At 42.0% G+C, this 16,398-nt stretch overlaps 2 protein-coding genes across 2 annotated transcripts; one reads left to right on the top strand and one right to left on the bottom strand.

Moving 5' to 3' along the window:
- Positions 1-4,958: 4,958 nt before the first annotated feature.
- Positions 4,959-5,534, bottom strand: LOC138909444 (uncharacterized). The gene has a single exon (XM_070200643.1). The coding sequence runs from the start codon at positions 5,532-5,534 to the stop codon at positions 4,959-4,961; it is 576 nt and encodes a 191-aa protein (XP_070056744.1).
- Positions 5,535-10,117: 4,583 nt separating this feature from the next.
- LOC138909443 (uncharacterized) lies at positions 10,118-10,510 on the top strand. The gene has a single exon (XM_070200642.1). It carries the CDS (start codon positions 10,118-10,120, stop codon positions 10,508-10,510), a length of 393 nt encoding a protein of 130 aa, XP_070056743.1.
- Positions 10,511-16,398: the final 5,888 nt, after the last annotated feature.

The following is a 16,398-nucleotide window of genomic DNA, read 5'->3' as shown; positions in this document are numbered from 1 at the left end:
CACGCGATCGCGAATAACAAATTCGCGTGAACCCATCCTCATCTTTTCCTCTTCGCGAACGCGACATCACCCACACGTTTGCGATTCATTGCCTCTCCAACGTACACGATCGTAGACATTACTTTACGAATGAATAGAACAAAAATCCTAGCTGCCCTAATAACACTTCGCGATTGCGATCATCCTCTCGCGATCGCGTGCAAGGATACTAGCATCAGCAAAATCAACAGTCTTCTAAGTTCCAAAATGTGTTGAACATGATCCAAATCACACCTGAGGCCCCCAAGACCTCAACAATATATACCAACAAGTCTTAAAACACGATACGAATTTAGTCAAGGCCTCAAATCACATCAAACAACATCAAAAACACGAATCACACCCTAAATCAAGCCTAATGAACTTATGAACTTTTAACTTCTACAATCGATGCCAAAACTTGTCAAATTAACTCCGATTAACCTCAAATTTTGCAAACAAGTCATAAATGATACAACAGACCTATTCCAACTTACAGACTCAAAATCCGAGTCTAGTAACCACAAAGTCAACTCTTGGTCAAACTTCTCAACTCTCCAAACCTCTAATTTTCTAACTTTCGCCATTTCAAGCCATAATCACCTACAAACCTCCAAATCACTATCCGGATGCATTCCTATGTCCTAAATCACCCTTCGGAGCTATCAGAGCCGTCAAAAATCCTTTCCGGAGCTATTTACACATAAGTCAATATCCGATCAACTCTTTCAACTTAGGCTTATAACCTTGGGACTAAGTGTCCCAATTCATTCAGAAACATCCCTGGAACCAAACCGACCACCCTGGTAAGTCACATAACAGCAATTGAGCATAGAATAAGAAGTAAATGGGGGAACGGGGCTACATCACTCAAAACAACCTGACCAGCCGGGTTGTTACATCCCCCCTCTTAAACAAACATTCGTTCTCGAATGGGTCTAGAATCATACCTGGAGTCTCAAATAGGGATAGATATGTGCTTCGTATCTCCCGCTAGGTCACCCAAGTAGCCTCCTCGACTGGCTGACCTCTCCACTGCACCTTCACTAAATCTATGTTCTTTGACCTTAACTTTCGAACCTACCGATCCAAAATGGCCACCGACTCCACATCATAAGTCAAATCACCGTCCAACTAAACCATGCTGAAGTCCAAAACATGAGACGGATCACTGATCTACTTTTGGAGGATGGAAACATGAAACACTAGATGAACACTCGACAGACTAGGCGGCAATGCAAGCTTTAAGCCACCTCCCCAATCCTCTCAAGCACCTCAAACGGGCTAATATACTGAGGGCTCAACTTGCCCTTCTTCCCGAACCTCATAAAACCCTTCATGGGTGAAACTCTGAGTAGTACCTTTTTCCCCACTATGTAGGCAACATCGCGAACCTTTCGATCGGCATAGCTTTTTGTCTAGATTGCGCCATGCGAAGTTGATCCTGAATCATTTTAACCTTGTCCAAAACATCCTGAACCAAGTCAGTACCCAAAAGTCTAGTCTCACTCGGCTCAAACCAACCAACTAGAGACCGACACCATCTCCCATACAAAGCCTCATACGGAGCCATCTGAATGCTCGATTGGTAGTTGTTGTAATAGGCAAACTCTGCAAGAGGCATAAACTGATCCCAAGAACCTTCGAAATCTATGACACAAGTGTGTAGCATATCCTCCAATATCTAAATAGTGCACTCGAACTGTCTGTCTGTCTGAGGGTGGGATGATGTACTCAACTCAACCTGTGTGCCTAACTCTAGTTGCAGTGCTCTCCAAAACTGCGTGACCCGATATGAAATGATGGGCACCGACACACCGTGAAGGTGAACAATCTCGTGGATGTAGATCTCAACCAATCGATCTAAAGAATAAGTAGTCCCAACTGGAACGAAATGCGCGGACTTGGTCAACCGATCCACAATTACCCAAATAACATCAAACTTCCTCGAAGTCTGTGGGAGCCCAACTACGAAATCCATGGTGATACGCTTCCATTTCCACTCCGGAATCTCAAGCCTCTGAAGCAATCAGCCCGGTCTATGATGTTCGTACTTCATCTGCTGACAATTTAGGCACCGAGCTACAAATCCCACTATGTCTTTCTTCATCCTCCTCCACCAACAGTGCTGCCTCAAGTCCTGATACATCTTTGCGGCACCCGGATGAATGGAATACCGTGAACTATGGGCCTCCTCAAGAATCAACTCACGTAGCCCATCCACATTGGGCACACAAATTTGACCCTGCATCCGCAACACCCTATCATCCCCAATAGTAACCTCCTTGGCATCACCGTGCTGAACTGTGTCCTTAAGGTCAAGCAAATGGGGATCATCACACTGACGCTCTCTGATGCGATCATATAAAGAAGATCGAGAAACCACACAAGCTGGAATCCCACTGCGCTCTAAAATATCTAATCTCATGAACTAATTGGCCAAGGCCTGAACATGTGATGCAAGCGGTCTCTCATCAACAGGAATAAATGCAAGGCTACCCATACTCATCGGCTTTCTGCTCAAGGCATCATCCACCATATTGGCCTTCCCGAGATGATATAGAATGGTAATATCATAGTCATTTAGCAGCTTCAACCATCTCCACTACCTCAAATTGAGATCCTTTTTGAACAAGTGCTGGAGACTCCGATGATTCGTAAATACCTCACAAGAGGCACCGTAGAGATAATGCCTCCACCTCTTTAATGCATGAACGATGGTTGCCAACTCCAAATCATGAACATGGTAGTTATTCTCATGGGGATTTAACTGGAACGAAGCATAAGCAATCACTCTATCCTCCTACATCAAGACACAACTAATACCAATTCGAGAATTATCACAATACACTGTATAAGAGCCTGACGTTGAAGGCAAAACTAGAACTAGATCTGTGGGCAAGGAAGTCTTGAGCTTCTGAAAGCTCTCCTCACACGCATCCGACCTGTTGAATGGAGCACCTTTTTGGGTCAACCTTGTCAATGATGCTGCAATGGACGAGAAACCCTCCACGAAGTGACGATAATATCCGGCCAAGTCGAGAAAGCTCTTAATCTTAGTAGCTGAAGACAGTCTGGGCCAACTCTGAACCGCCTCTATCTTCTTTGTATCCACCTTAATCCCCTCACTGGACACCAAGTTCCCCAAGAACGCTATCGAACTAAGCCAAAACTCACATTTGGAGAACTTGGCATAAAGGTTCTCCTCCCTCAACCTCTATAGTACAATCTTCAAGTGATGGGCATGCTCCTTTTGGCTACGTGAGTACACCAGGATATCATCAATGAATACTATGACAAACGAATCAAAATATGGCCTAAATACATTATTTATCAAATACAAGAATGTTGTTGGGGTCAGGGTCAGCCCGAAAGACATCACAAGGAACTCAAAATGACTGTAACGGGTCCTGAATGCCATCTTCAGAATATCCGAGTCCCGAATCTTCAACTGGTAATACCCAGACCTCAAATCAATCTTAGAGAACAATCTAGCTCCCTGAGGCTGGTTAAATAAATCATCAATGCGCGATAAAGGATATTTGTTCTTGATTGTAACTTTGTTCAACTGCCTATAGTCGATGCACATCCACATAGTACCATCATTCTTCTTCACAAACAGAACCAGTGCACCCCAAAGCGACACACTAGGACTAATAAATCCCTTATGAAGAAGCTCCTAAAGCTGCTCTTTCAATTCCTTCAACTCTATTGGTTCCATACGATATGGAGGAATACAAATGGGTTGAGTGTCCGGCACCAAGTCAATACCAAAATAAATATCCCTATCGGGTGGCATGCCTGGCAGGTCTGCAGGAAACACATTCAGAAAGTCTTTCACTACCGGAACCGAATTAATTGTAGGAGTATCAGCACTGACGTCCCTCAAAAAGGCCATATACGACAAACACCCCTTCCCAACCATCTGTTGGGCCTTCAGATAAGAAATCACACTGTTGGGAACATAATCTAGAGAACCTCTCCACTCGATCCTTGGCAACCCCGGCATCGCCAACGTCATAGTCTTAGCATAAAAATAGAGAATAACATGACATGGATACAACTAATCCATACCCAAAATCACGTCGAAATCAACCATACTAAGCAATAAGAGATCAACCCTAGTCTCAAATCTCCCAGTAGTCACTACACAAAACTGATACACACGGTCCACAATAATTGTATCGCCCACCGGCGTAGATACATAAAAAGGTGAAAGTAAGGACTCACTGGGCATATCCAAATAACGAGCAAAATATGATGATACATACGAATAAATAGAACCAATGTCAAATAATATAGAAGCATTCCTGTGGCATATTGAGAAAATATATGTGATCACTGTGTCTGAAGCAACGACCTCTGGCTTGGCAGGAATAGCACAAAATCGAGCCTTACCGCCACCCGATCGGCCTCCCCCTCTAGGGCGACCTCTAGCTGCCTGAGCCCCACCTCGAGCAGGCTATGCGGGTGGTGAAGTAGTTGGTGCAAAAGTTATAGCCTGACCCCTCTGTTGAACTGGAGCTCCCAAGAGATGGGGACAATACCTCCTCACAGGTCTAAGCTCCCATTCACTCATATCAACCCCAGTCAGTCAATGGTGATGGGGATTGAATCGGACCCCGAGAACCAGAATAACTGCTAGAAGAACCCGGAACAGATGAACCCTAAACTGATGGAGCACGAGATTGACTCTGAGTAAGGAGGGCACTGAGAGATGACTGACCTGAACGAGCACTGTATGAACTATGGCTAGCTGATGCGCCACGATGAACCAGACGAGACATCTGAGCGGGCCTATAAGGACAACCCCTGCTATGGTGGGACTGACCCCAAGAAGAAACACCGCTGAAACCACCCAATCCATGAGGCCTCTTGGCCTCCCTCTCCTTATGCTCCTAACTATGGACCAGCTCTAGCTGCCTAACAATATCAACAACCTAATCAAACATAACACCTGATACATTCTCTCGAGTCATAATAAAGCACAATCCATAGTTGAGGCCATCAATGAACCTCTTAATCCTCTTCCTCTCTGTGGAAACCAACCAGACCGTGTGATGAGCCACCTCTGAAAATCTCATCTCGTATTGGGTCACAGACATGCCCTCCTGGCGTAGCTGCTCAAACTGCCTACGCAACTCCTCCATGCGGGTTAGTGGCACAAACTTCTCCAAGAAGAGAACGGAGAACTCGTTCCATAAAAGTGGCATGGCACCGGCTGGCCTGCCTCGTTCATATATCTCCCACCATGTGAAGGCTGCCCCCATTAGATGAAAAGTAGTAAATGAGATCCCACTAGTATCCAATATACCCGCCGTGCGAAGAATCCGCTGGTACCTACCCAAGAAGTCCTGAGCATCCTCTGACTCAGCCCCACTGAAAGATGGAGGCTTTAGCCTCCCAAACCTCTTTAGTCTATTCTGCTCATCTTCACTCATAATGGGACTCGCCTGGACCTGAGCAACTGCAACTAGCTGGGCTGGTAGTACCCTCGGTGTTTGAAGTCCCTGCATCACCTCCTCTGGAGTACGGGCGGCGGGAGTCTGAGCATCTCCCCCGGCTAAGAAGTGGTTGGTGCAGTCTGAAATGAAACCGCCTGAGAAAGGCTAGTGCAAACAGTTAATATCTGGACCAGAGCCTCCTGAAGTCCTGGAATCACAATGGGCACAACTGGTGCCTGAGATGGTCCCATCGGTTCAACCACATCTGGAATCTGCTCCTGAGCTGGAGCAACTAGTGGGTCTACAAGTGGTGCTTTAGCTGCTGTACGAGCCGCAGCTCGGCCTCTACCGTGGCCCCGACCTCTCGTGGCCATAACTGGTGGTACTGGTGGCCGTCCGCCCGATCCAGTAGCACGTGTCCTCACCATCTGTGAGAGAATAGAATAACAGAAGTTTAGCTCCAGGAATTAACAAATTCACACGATAAAAATACAAGAATGTGAAGATTTCCTAAGGGTTCGGCAGCCCCTCGAAGATAAGTACAGGTGTCTCTATACCGATCTGCAAGACTCTACTGAACCTGCTCATGACTCGTGAGACCTATGCAACCTAGGCTCTGATACCTAGTTGTCACGACCCAAATACTACTTGTCGTGATGGCGCCTATCGCAGTACTAGGCAAGCTGACATTCACAATAACCCACGCATTTTTTAAATTTGGAAAACGTAGCAATATAAGTTCGAAAGAAAAATCTCATTAATACTAAATGAAGACACCGCAACTCAATACAGAATTTCCCAAATTCGAGTGTCACTAAGTACATGAGCATCTATACAATAACACGATCTGACAAATGAAACACTGTCTAGGAAGGTAAAACAGTATAAACAAAACTAAAAGATAAAGGAAGAGAGTCAAGGTCTGCGGACGTTAAGGCAGCTACCTCGAAAATCTCTGAACTGATAAAACTCTAGAAATTAGCAACCACTGTGCCCGGAAATACCTGGATCTACAATAAGTAATGAAACTAACCTTCAGGCTGAAAGTAGTGACGAGCTCAACCAATAAAGTCCCAGCACAGAGGTTAACAATATGGAAATGACAAGAAATATGACAATAATATCTCAGAGAAACTCATAATCTGTTGGTGTGGTACATGAATGTAGACATGCTTCCGGGTTTAACAGTTAAGCTCAATACAAATAAAATATGCCAAGTATGACTGATATGAGGAATATTATATCTCTATATCTACATGCTAATGTGCATATCACATATGATGCAACACCATGAAAATCTCACGTACTCACACTCTCGGAGTACTCAATCTGACTGTCTCATTTCTCGCTCATCACCCTCAGTCACTCAGCACTATACGGTACCTGCGCTCACTGCTGGTATGTCAGACTCCGGAAGGGCGGATCCTGCCCAAGCGCTAATAATAAGACAATCTGGCATGCTGCGGCATGCAACCCGATCCCATAATGATAAAGCCTAAAAGGCCTACTACAACGTGCAGCCCGATCCACATATAAGCCATAAGCCTGCTGTAGCGTGTATCCCGATCCACAAATATCACTCACATGGCTCTCAGGCCCCAACCCAGTTATCAATCTCTATAGTATCTCCGGCTCACAAATCGCATGCCAATTAGCCCCAAACAAGGATATACAACACACCAATAATAGTGACAGAGACTGAGATATGATATGCAAATGATGGATGTGACTGAGTACAAAATTTCCATCTAAGCAAATAATTCAACAGCAAATATGACCACAGTGGGTCTCAACAGGATAACATATAGCCTAACATGATTTCTAAGATGAATCTGCATCTCATTTACTCTAACACATAGAGATCACATGAATGGTTACAAGGTTTGATGACTACACAGTACCACGGCATCGACCGGATCACAATTGCTACAGAACACTCTAGCATGTGCGTCACCTCAACACCAACTACATAACACGAAATGCAGAGATTTATACCCTCAGAACAAAATTTATAAGTGTTACTTACCTCAAACCGTGAAAATCTCTACTCCAATAAGCCCTTGCCTCGCGAATCGGCCTCTGAATGACTGGAATATAGTCACAATCAACTTAATACAATCAACACAAGCTATAATAATCAATTCCCTATGATAAAGCTAAGTTCTTAAAAACAAAGTCAAAAAGTCAACCCTGGGCTCACGTCTCAGAATTTAACAAAAGTTACAAAATCTGAACACCTATTCAACCACGAGTCCAACCATACCAAAATTACTAAAATCTGATCACAACTCGACCTTCAAATACTCAAATTAAAGCCTGGGAAGTTTCTACAAATTTCCCCCCAATTTTTCAACCCAAATCACTAACTAAATGATGAAAACAATGATATATTCATGTAATTTAACCATATCCGAGTTAGGATCACTTACCCCAATCACTCCCTTGAACATCTCTCTAAGAATCTCCTCAATCCGAGCTCCAAAAATCAAATTATGAAATATGACTCAAACCCTCGTTTTTGAAACTTATATTTTGCCCAGATGTCCCTTCTTCGCGATTGCCGGAAATGCTTCGCGATCGTGAAGAATAAATTCACGGGCTGCCAAATTTACTCTACGCGAATGCGGCATCCCATGCGCGAACGCGATACACTATTTTCCCATACCTACGCGATCGCAAGCATCATCACGCGATCGCGAATAACAAATTTGCGTGAACCCAACCTCCTCTTTTCCTCTTCGCCAACGCGACCTTACCCACGCGTTTGCGATTCACTGCCTCTCCAATGTATGCAATCACAGACACTACTTTGCGAACACATAGAATAAAAATCCTAGCTGCCCTAACAACACTTCGCGATTGCGTACAAGGACACCAGCACCAACAAAATCAGCAGTATCTCAAGTTTCAAAATGCACCGAACATGATCCTCATCACACCCGAGGCCCCCGAAACCTCAACTAAACTTTCTAATAAGTCCTGAAACACGATACAACTTAGTCGAGGCCTCAAATCACATCAAAAAACATCAAAAACACGAATCACATACCAATTCAAACCTAATAAACTTATGAACTTCTAGCTTCTACAATCCATGTCGAAACATATCAAATCAACTTCGATTAACCTCAAATTTTGCACACAATTCATAAATGACACAATGGACCTATTACAACTTTTGAAACAAAAATCCGAGGCCAGTAATCACAAAGACAACTCTCGGTCAAACTTCTCAACTCTCCAAACCTCTAATTTTCCAACTTTTACCATTTTAGGCCAAAATCACCTATGGAGCTCCAAATCACTATCCGGGCACACTCCTAAGTCCAAACTCACCATACAGAGCTATAAGAACCATCAAAACTCCATTCTGGGGCCATTTACACATAAGTCAACATCCGATCAACTCTTTCAACTTAGGCTTCCAACCTTGGGACTAAGTGTCCCAATTCAATTTGAAACATCATCATAACCAAACCAATCACCCCGAAAAGTCACATAACAAAAATTGAGCATATAATGAGCAGTAAATGGCGAAAGAAGGCTACTTCACTCAAAATGACTGGTTGGGTCGTTATAGTGAGTTTCTAGAGGTGTTTCCTATTGATCTGTTGGGGATGCCACCCGACAGAGATTTTAACTTCTGCATTGATTTGGCTTCAGGATCTCTACCCATTTCTATTCCACCATACCTTATGGCCCCGCCAGAGTTGAAAGAATTGAAAGAGCAGTTGCAAGATTTGCTTAATAAGGGATGCATTAGACCTAGTGTCTCGCCCTGAGGTGCTCCCGTGCTGTTTGTGAAGAAGAAGGATGTTTCGATTAGGATGTGTATAGACTATCGGTAGTTGAAAAAGTCACTATCAAGAACAAGTATCCATTGGGCATTATGACTTCCTAGTAATGTCATTTGTGTTGACAAACGGCCCAACGACAATTATGGATTTGATGAACCGGGTATTCAAGCCCTATTTGGATTCCTTTATGATCGTATTCATTGATGATATCTTGATATATTCCCACAGTTGAGAGGAGCATGAGCAGCATCTTGGCATTGTACTTCAGACTTTGAGGGATAGCCGGTTATATGACAAGTTTTCAAAGTGTGAGTTTTGATTAGAGTCCGTCGCCTTTTTGGGACATGTTGTATCTACAGAGGGCATTAAAGTGGATGAGAACTGGCCTAGATCTACTTCAGCTACAGAGATTTGGAGTTTTCTGAGTTTGGCGGGTTATTATCGCCAGTTCGTGGAGGGGTTTTCATTCATGGAAGCCCAATTGCTCATAGGTTCAGGATCTTACATGGTGTATTGTGATGCATCTCGTATTGGAATCGGTAAAGTATTGATGTAGGATGGCGGGGTGATTGCATACGCGTTGCGACAGTTAAAGGTTCATGAGAAAAATTATCCTGTTCATGATCTAGAGTTGGCATCCATTGTTCATGCGTTGAATATTTAAAGGCATATCCTCTACGGTGTGTCGTGTGAGGTGCTCACAGATTATCGGAGTCTACAATATTTGTTCAAGCAAAAGGATCTCAACTTGAGGCAGAAGAGGTGGTTGGAGCTATTGAAAAACTATGATATCACATTTTGTATCATCTCGGGAAGGCCAGTGTGGTGGCTAATACCTTGAGTAGAAAGGCTGTGAGTATGGTTAGCCTTGCGTATATTCCAATTGGGGAGAGACTGTTAGCATCAGATGTTCAGGCTTTGGCTAACCAGTTCGTGAGGTTAGATGTTTCAGAGCCTAGTCATGTTTTAGCTTGCATGATATCTCAGTCTTCTTTGTATGAGAGAATCAGAGAGCGTCAGTATGATGACCCCCATTTGCTTGTCCTTAAAGACACAGTGCGGCACGGCGGTACCAAACATATTACTGTTAGAGTTGATGGGGTTTTGCGGATGCAGGGTCGGATTTGTGTGCCCAAAGTGGATGGGCTTCGTGAGCTGATTCTTGAGGAGGCCCACAGTTTTCGGTATTCTATTTATCCGAGTGCCGCCAAGATGTACGAGGACTTATGCAGCACTATTATTGGAGGATAATGAAAAAGGATATTGTTGCATATGTAGCTCGGTGTCTGAATTATTAGCAAGTAAAGTACGACCATCAGTGGCCTGGTGGTTTGCTTCAGAGATGCTAGAGATTCCTGAGTGGAAGTGGGAGCTTATTACCATAGATTTTGTTGTCAGGCTCCCACAGACTCAGAAGAAGTTCGACGCGATATGGGTCATTATGGACAGGTTGACCAAGTCGACGTGTTTCATTCCAGTGGCAGTTACCTATTATTCAAAGCGGTTAGCTGAGATCTATATCCGCGAGATCGTCCGTTCTTCACGGTGTGCCGGTGTCCATCAGTTTTTACCGAGGTACACAATTCACCTCGCACTTCTAGAGGGCCGTACAATGTGAGTTAGGCACACAGGTTGAGTTGAGTACAACATTTCACCCCTAGACGGACGGGCAGTCCGAGCGCACTATTCATATATTAGAGGATATGCTTCGCGCTTGCGTTATAGATTTTGGGGTTTCTTGGGATTAGTTCTTGCCACTTGCGGAGTTTGCCTACAATAATAGCTACCAGTTGAGTATTCAGATGGCTCCCTATGAGGCATTGTACGGTAGGCGGTGCCGTTCTCTTGTTGGTTGGTTTGAGCCAGGAGAGTCTCGATTGTTAGGTACCGATTTGGTTCAGGATGCCTTGGAAAAGGCCAAGATTATTCAGGATTGACTTCGCACAGCTCAGTCTAGATAGAAGATTTATACCGACCGTAGAGTTCGTTATGTTGCATTCATGGTTGAAGAGAGGGTATTGCTCCGGGTTTCACCCATGAAGGGTGTGATGAGGTTCGGAAGAAAGGGCAAGTTGAGCCCTAGGTATATCGGACCCTTTGAGATTCCTGAGAGAGTAGGTGAGGTGGCCTATAGACTGGCATTGCCACCTAGTTTATCACCAGTCCATCCGGCGTTCCATGTGTTCATGCTCCAGAAGTATCACGGTGATCCGTCCCATGTGTTAAATTTTAGCCGAGTCCAATTGGATAAGGATTTGACTTATGAGGAGGAGTCGGTGGCCATTCTAGCCTGGCAAGTCCAGAAGTTAAGGTCTAAGAGTTATCCTTCAATTCGAGTTTAGTGGAGAGGTCAGCCGATCGAAGCAGCCACGTGGGAGTCTGAGTTGGACATGCAGAGTAGATATCCACACCTTTTTCACTAGTCCAAGTACCTTTCTATGTCCATTCGCGGATGAACATTTTTTTATAGGTGGAGAATCTGATGACCCGATAGGTCATTTTCAGTTTTAGCCTTTATTTCTGTATTTCGAGACCTCGAATAACTCTGTTTAGCCTTCCTCAATTTGCGTGCACAGTCCGTGTCTTTTTTCGGAAAGTTTTTATGTGGAAAATTTAAGAAAATGTGAAATTATTGCCTTAAAACTCATTTAAGTTTACTACGGTCAACAATTTGTGTAAAAGGATTCAGATTAGTGTTTTGACAGTCCCGATGGGTCTGTATTGTAATTTGGGACTTGAGCGTATGCCTGGAATTGGTTTTGGGAGTCCCTAGCTTGATTTAACGTAATTTGTTGAAAACTAGTAAATTGAAGGCTAAAAGAATTCTTAAGTTTGACCGTATGTTAACTTTATTGTTACGTGGTTCGAAATTTGGTTCCGAAACTTGGTATAGGTTCATTGCACTATTTATGACTTGTCTGCAAAATTTGGTGCAAAACGGAGTTGATTTGACGTGATTCAGACGTCCGGTTGTTAAATTGAAAGTTCTTAAGTTTATTTAAAAATTTAATTTGTTTTGGTATCCGATTTGTAGTTCTATGTGTTATTTTGGCATTTTGATCGCGCGAGCTAGTTCGTATGATGTTATTACACTTGTGTGCATATTTTGTTTGGAGCCATAGGGGCTCAGGTGAATTTCGGATAGGCTACAGAGTGATTTTTGGAATTAGGCAATTGTTGGTTCTGAGTTTTCTGATGTCTGGTGCAACCTTCTTCGTGATCGGGAAGCTACTCTCTCGATCGCGAAGAGTAACCTGGGCTGGGGTGGAATTTTCACTATGCGAACGTGAGGCTGAGGTCGCGAATGCGAATCAATGGTGGGATCACCCTTCGCGAACGCGATGGGTATGGGCCTGGAAGGGGGGATCAAGTGCTTGTTCTATGCTAACGTGATCAAAGGGTCGGGAACGCGATGGCCAGGGGGAAGTGCTACCGTAAATGCGAAGAGCAGGTCGCGAACACAAAGAAAGCCTGACGCAAGTTATTTAAAATATCCCAAAGACGGGATTGTCCTTATTTTTTACCATCTTCACATTAGAGCTCGGCCTAGAGGCGATTTTGAAGAAGAATTTCATTCCCACTTCATAGGTTAGTATATTTTAACTCGTTTTCTTCCATTTTCATCAACACCCATTGATTTCTAACCTTAATTCATGCTCTTTCATGGTAGAAAGGGATTTGGGTAGAATTAAGGATTTTTGTAAAATTAGAATTTAGACCTCAAATTGAGGTCAGATTTCGAAACTAATCACATAATCGGGCTCGGGGTTGATTTTTGTTGACTTTTTTCGAAATCAATAAAGATTGAATCTTTTTCACTCATGGGTAGTTTCTAAAGCTTATTTTGAATTGTTTGAACGATATTTGGTTAGATTCGTTTGGTTTGGAGGCGAATTTTAGAGGAAGGACCCCAGTTGAGCTTTGATTTAATTGCGGAGCGAGGTAATTGTCGTGGTTAACCTTGACTTGAGGGATTAAGATTTATTTTCCTATTTGCTACGTGCTTATTATGTGGGTGCAACGTATATATATGAGGTGACGAGTACTTATGCGTTGTTGTTGGGTTAAATCATGCAGGTGGGACTTGTTTCCTTGTGTTTATTGCATTTTTAATTATAATATCTATGCTGAGGTTAGGTTATAACTTCTTTGATCATTCCTTCTGTAATTATTGCTTATTTCGTAATTGTTGAGTATTTTGGAAGTTGATGTTTGGTATCTTGGCATCATATTTGACGTTGAGTACATTCTCCGCATTGTTTATTTTTCCGAATTCATATTATCTTCATTTCATGGTAAGAAAAAGTGTAAAAGCACGAGAAGTGATACCGGGTCATTGCATTTATCTCATATATTGATTAATATATAGTGAGGAAGAGAGTAAATACACGAAGGGTGATGCCATGCCATTTATCTTATTTATTCATTATTATATGGTGAGGAAGAGAGTAAAAGAACGAAGGGTGATGCCGTGCCATTCATCTCATTTATTCATTGTTACATGGTGAGGTTGAGAGTAAAAGCACGAAGGGTGATGCCGTACCATTTTATTTTTACTTATATCATCATTTCATGGTTAGGACGAGAGTAAAAACACGAAGGGTGATGTTGTGCCATCTTCATATCGTTGTTTATGTGATTTCATTGGTTGAAGATTTATTTGACTATTATGTGATTTCATACCTATTGTAGTTGTCATATCTTTCCCCTTTTGCATGCCCCTCCCGGTTCGTAAGTTGATATTCCCTGTTATTGTTACTGCTTTGTGTATATACTTGTACATGTTTATTTACGTAGGTGTCCTGTCATAGCCTCGTCACTCCCTCGTCGAGTTTAGGCTCAATACTTACGGAGTACATTGAGTCGGTTGTACTCATACTTTACTTCTGCACTTCTTGTGCAGATTCTGGTATTGGTCCCAGCGGTGCGTGAGGTACGTCAAATCGGATCATTGCATATGGAGACTTGAGGTAGATCTACTGGCGTCCGCAGACCTTGAAGTCCCCTTCCTCTTCCCTCTTTTACTGTTCATTTCCTTCGAAAAAGTTGTATTTATTTCAGATTCTGTTTGTAGAACTTCTAGTTGCTTGTGTACTCGTGACCCCGGATCTTTGGGAGTAGATATTATCACATGGCTTATGCTGGTACTGTATTAGATTGAGCTTTTATTTCTTGTTATCTATCATCATTTGGTTTAAACTGTTAGAAATTGGCAATTTAATTATCTCACGTCGGTTTGCCTAGCAAGTGAATGTTATGCGCCATCATGATCCCGAGGTTGGAATTCCGTGTCGTGACATTTGGAGGTTATGCGAACCGAAGAAAATGTGTATTCCTCTCAACCCCTTTCTCTGTGTATTTAAGCTTCTCATCTCACTTCTTCTATCTATCCCTAGTTACTTTACTTCCAGTAATTTCTATTATAATTTTGCTATTTTTGGTTGTTGCACTTGCTATTTGGGTTGTAATCGCACTCCAGTCTTTATTATTGTAGTTCCGAATTTGCTTACTGTTACATTGGGCTTGCCTATTCGTTACATACTTTATACTCCAATAGGCAATGCGAGTCAATGTGCTTGAATAGAGCTGACTTCCCCTCTAAAGATGTTTTAAATAATAATACAAGTCTTTCATTTTGTGCATTCAAGAAGAAATGTAAATGCTGAAGAGATCTCTGGATTTCATGCCTTCTAATACAAGGATCCACCACCCTCGTTCTCATAGTCATCCTCCGGTAAGTATCACTAGCTAATTCACTATTTAGTCATCCTTTCTCCTTTTATTTATTTATTTTTTTCACAATCAAATCTTGAGAAGTAGAACCTTGGCACAAACGGTAAGAGTACATCGCTCTGTAACGAGAAGGTCACGAGTACAAGTCATAAAAATAACCTCTTTCAAAAATACAAGGTAAAACGCTGCATACAAAGAATCAAATATAGTCGACCCTTCCCATCACTGGGCTGCCCTTTTATATTCTAAATACAAATACGAGTTTAACTTTTATGCATGGATAATGAATTTATTTTAATTATCAGGTAATTAATGTGTTGCACATGACAAATAGAACTAGTTGCTGAGAACGAAAAAATATGGTTCTTGCGGAAGCCAACAATGCAAAGGTTGGTGGACAATATATCAAACGACAAAAGAATTATAGGATATTATAATGAGGTTTGGTCAATTGACCTACATATAAAACATAGTATGAAAATAACAAAAATTATTGAGAGAAAAATTCCCCCTAAACAAGACTCTTTAATGACTACATTGTGAATGCTATTGTTATTGTTGTGAGAAGTAAAAACCTTTAATTTATAGATTTCCAAAACTTTTTCTCCAAGAAAAGGATAACTCATATGAAATATATTTATTTCTTTTAGGAGTCTTTTTCACTTCCTTCAAGAAATAGAGTCCTAATATATTAGAAATTCAGGGCAAAATACCAACAATTCACCCCTTGCCCTAAATATTTTTGATAAAGCTTGATTCGCCTTATTCACATAATCTTCATCATTGTTGCTTGCCATGATTAAAAATAGATTTAAATTGAAAAATCTTGGTATTGGTTAAAAGAAACTCAAGAATGGGTTAAAAAGACTCTACTCATTAAGGATCAAAAATAATAAGGCATCATGTGTAAGCTAACAAATGTAAACCTTGAATGATGATAAATTAGACAACGCAACAAAATCAATTAAAAAAGACATAATAATTTAATATGATTGGTCAAGTGTCCTACATCAATCTACAAATATTAAAAAAAAACTATTAAAAAAAAAGACTTATCGGGAGAATACATTCTCCCCCTAAATAATTTTTTTAAATGACTACATTGTGGAGGATGTCTTGTTATTGTGAGAAGTAGAGATCCTCAATTTATAGATGTGCAAAGCTTGTCTTCCAAGAAAAGGATAAGGCATATATTCCTTTGAGGAGTCTTTTTCCCTTCTTTCAAGAAATAGAGTCCTAACAGATTAGAAATTCAGGGCAAAATTCTAACACTAGTAACCTGAAAAATAAAGAGTTAATACCCTCAAACCTGCCTAAACTATACGTTCTTTGTCAGTTCCCTACCTAAACTATCGAGTGTCCTCGAAACCCCCCTAAACTATATCCCCATTCATAATAAACCCCCC

This window comes from Nicotiana tomentosiformis, chromosome 4 (genome assembly GCF_000390325.3).
Source record: "Nicotiana tomentosiformis chromosome 4, ASM39032v3, whole genome shotgun sequence".
NCBI classification, from domain to species: domain Eukaryota; kingdom Viridiplantae; phylum Streptophyta; class Magnoliopsida; order Solanales; family Solanaceae; genus Nicotiana; species Nicotiana tomentosiformis.
Note: the sequence above shows the minus strand (reverse complement) of the source record. Positions and strands in the feature narration are given on the sequence as shown.

Bases quoted from the DNA above. Each gene is read 5' to 3' on its own strand.
- LOC138909443 (XM_070200642.1), top strand. From the start codon at position 10,118: ATGGTTAGCCTTGCGTATATTCCAATTGGGGAGAGACTGTTAGCATCA.
- LOC138909444 (XM_070200643.1), bottom strand. From the start codon at position 5,534: ATGCAGGGACTTCAAACACCGAGGGTACTACCAGCCCAGCTAGTTGCA.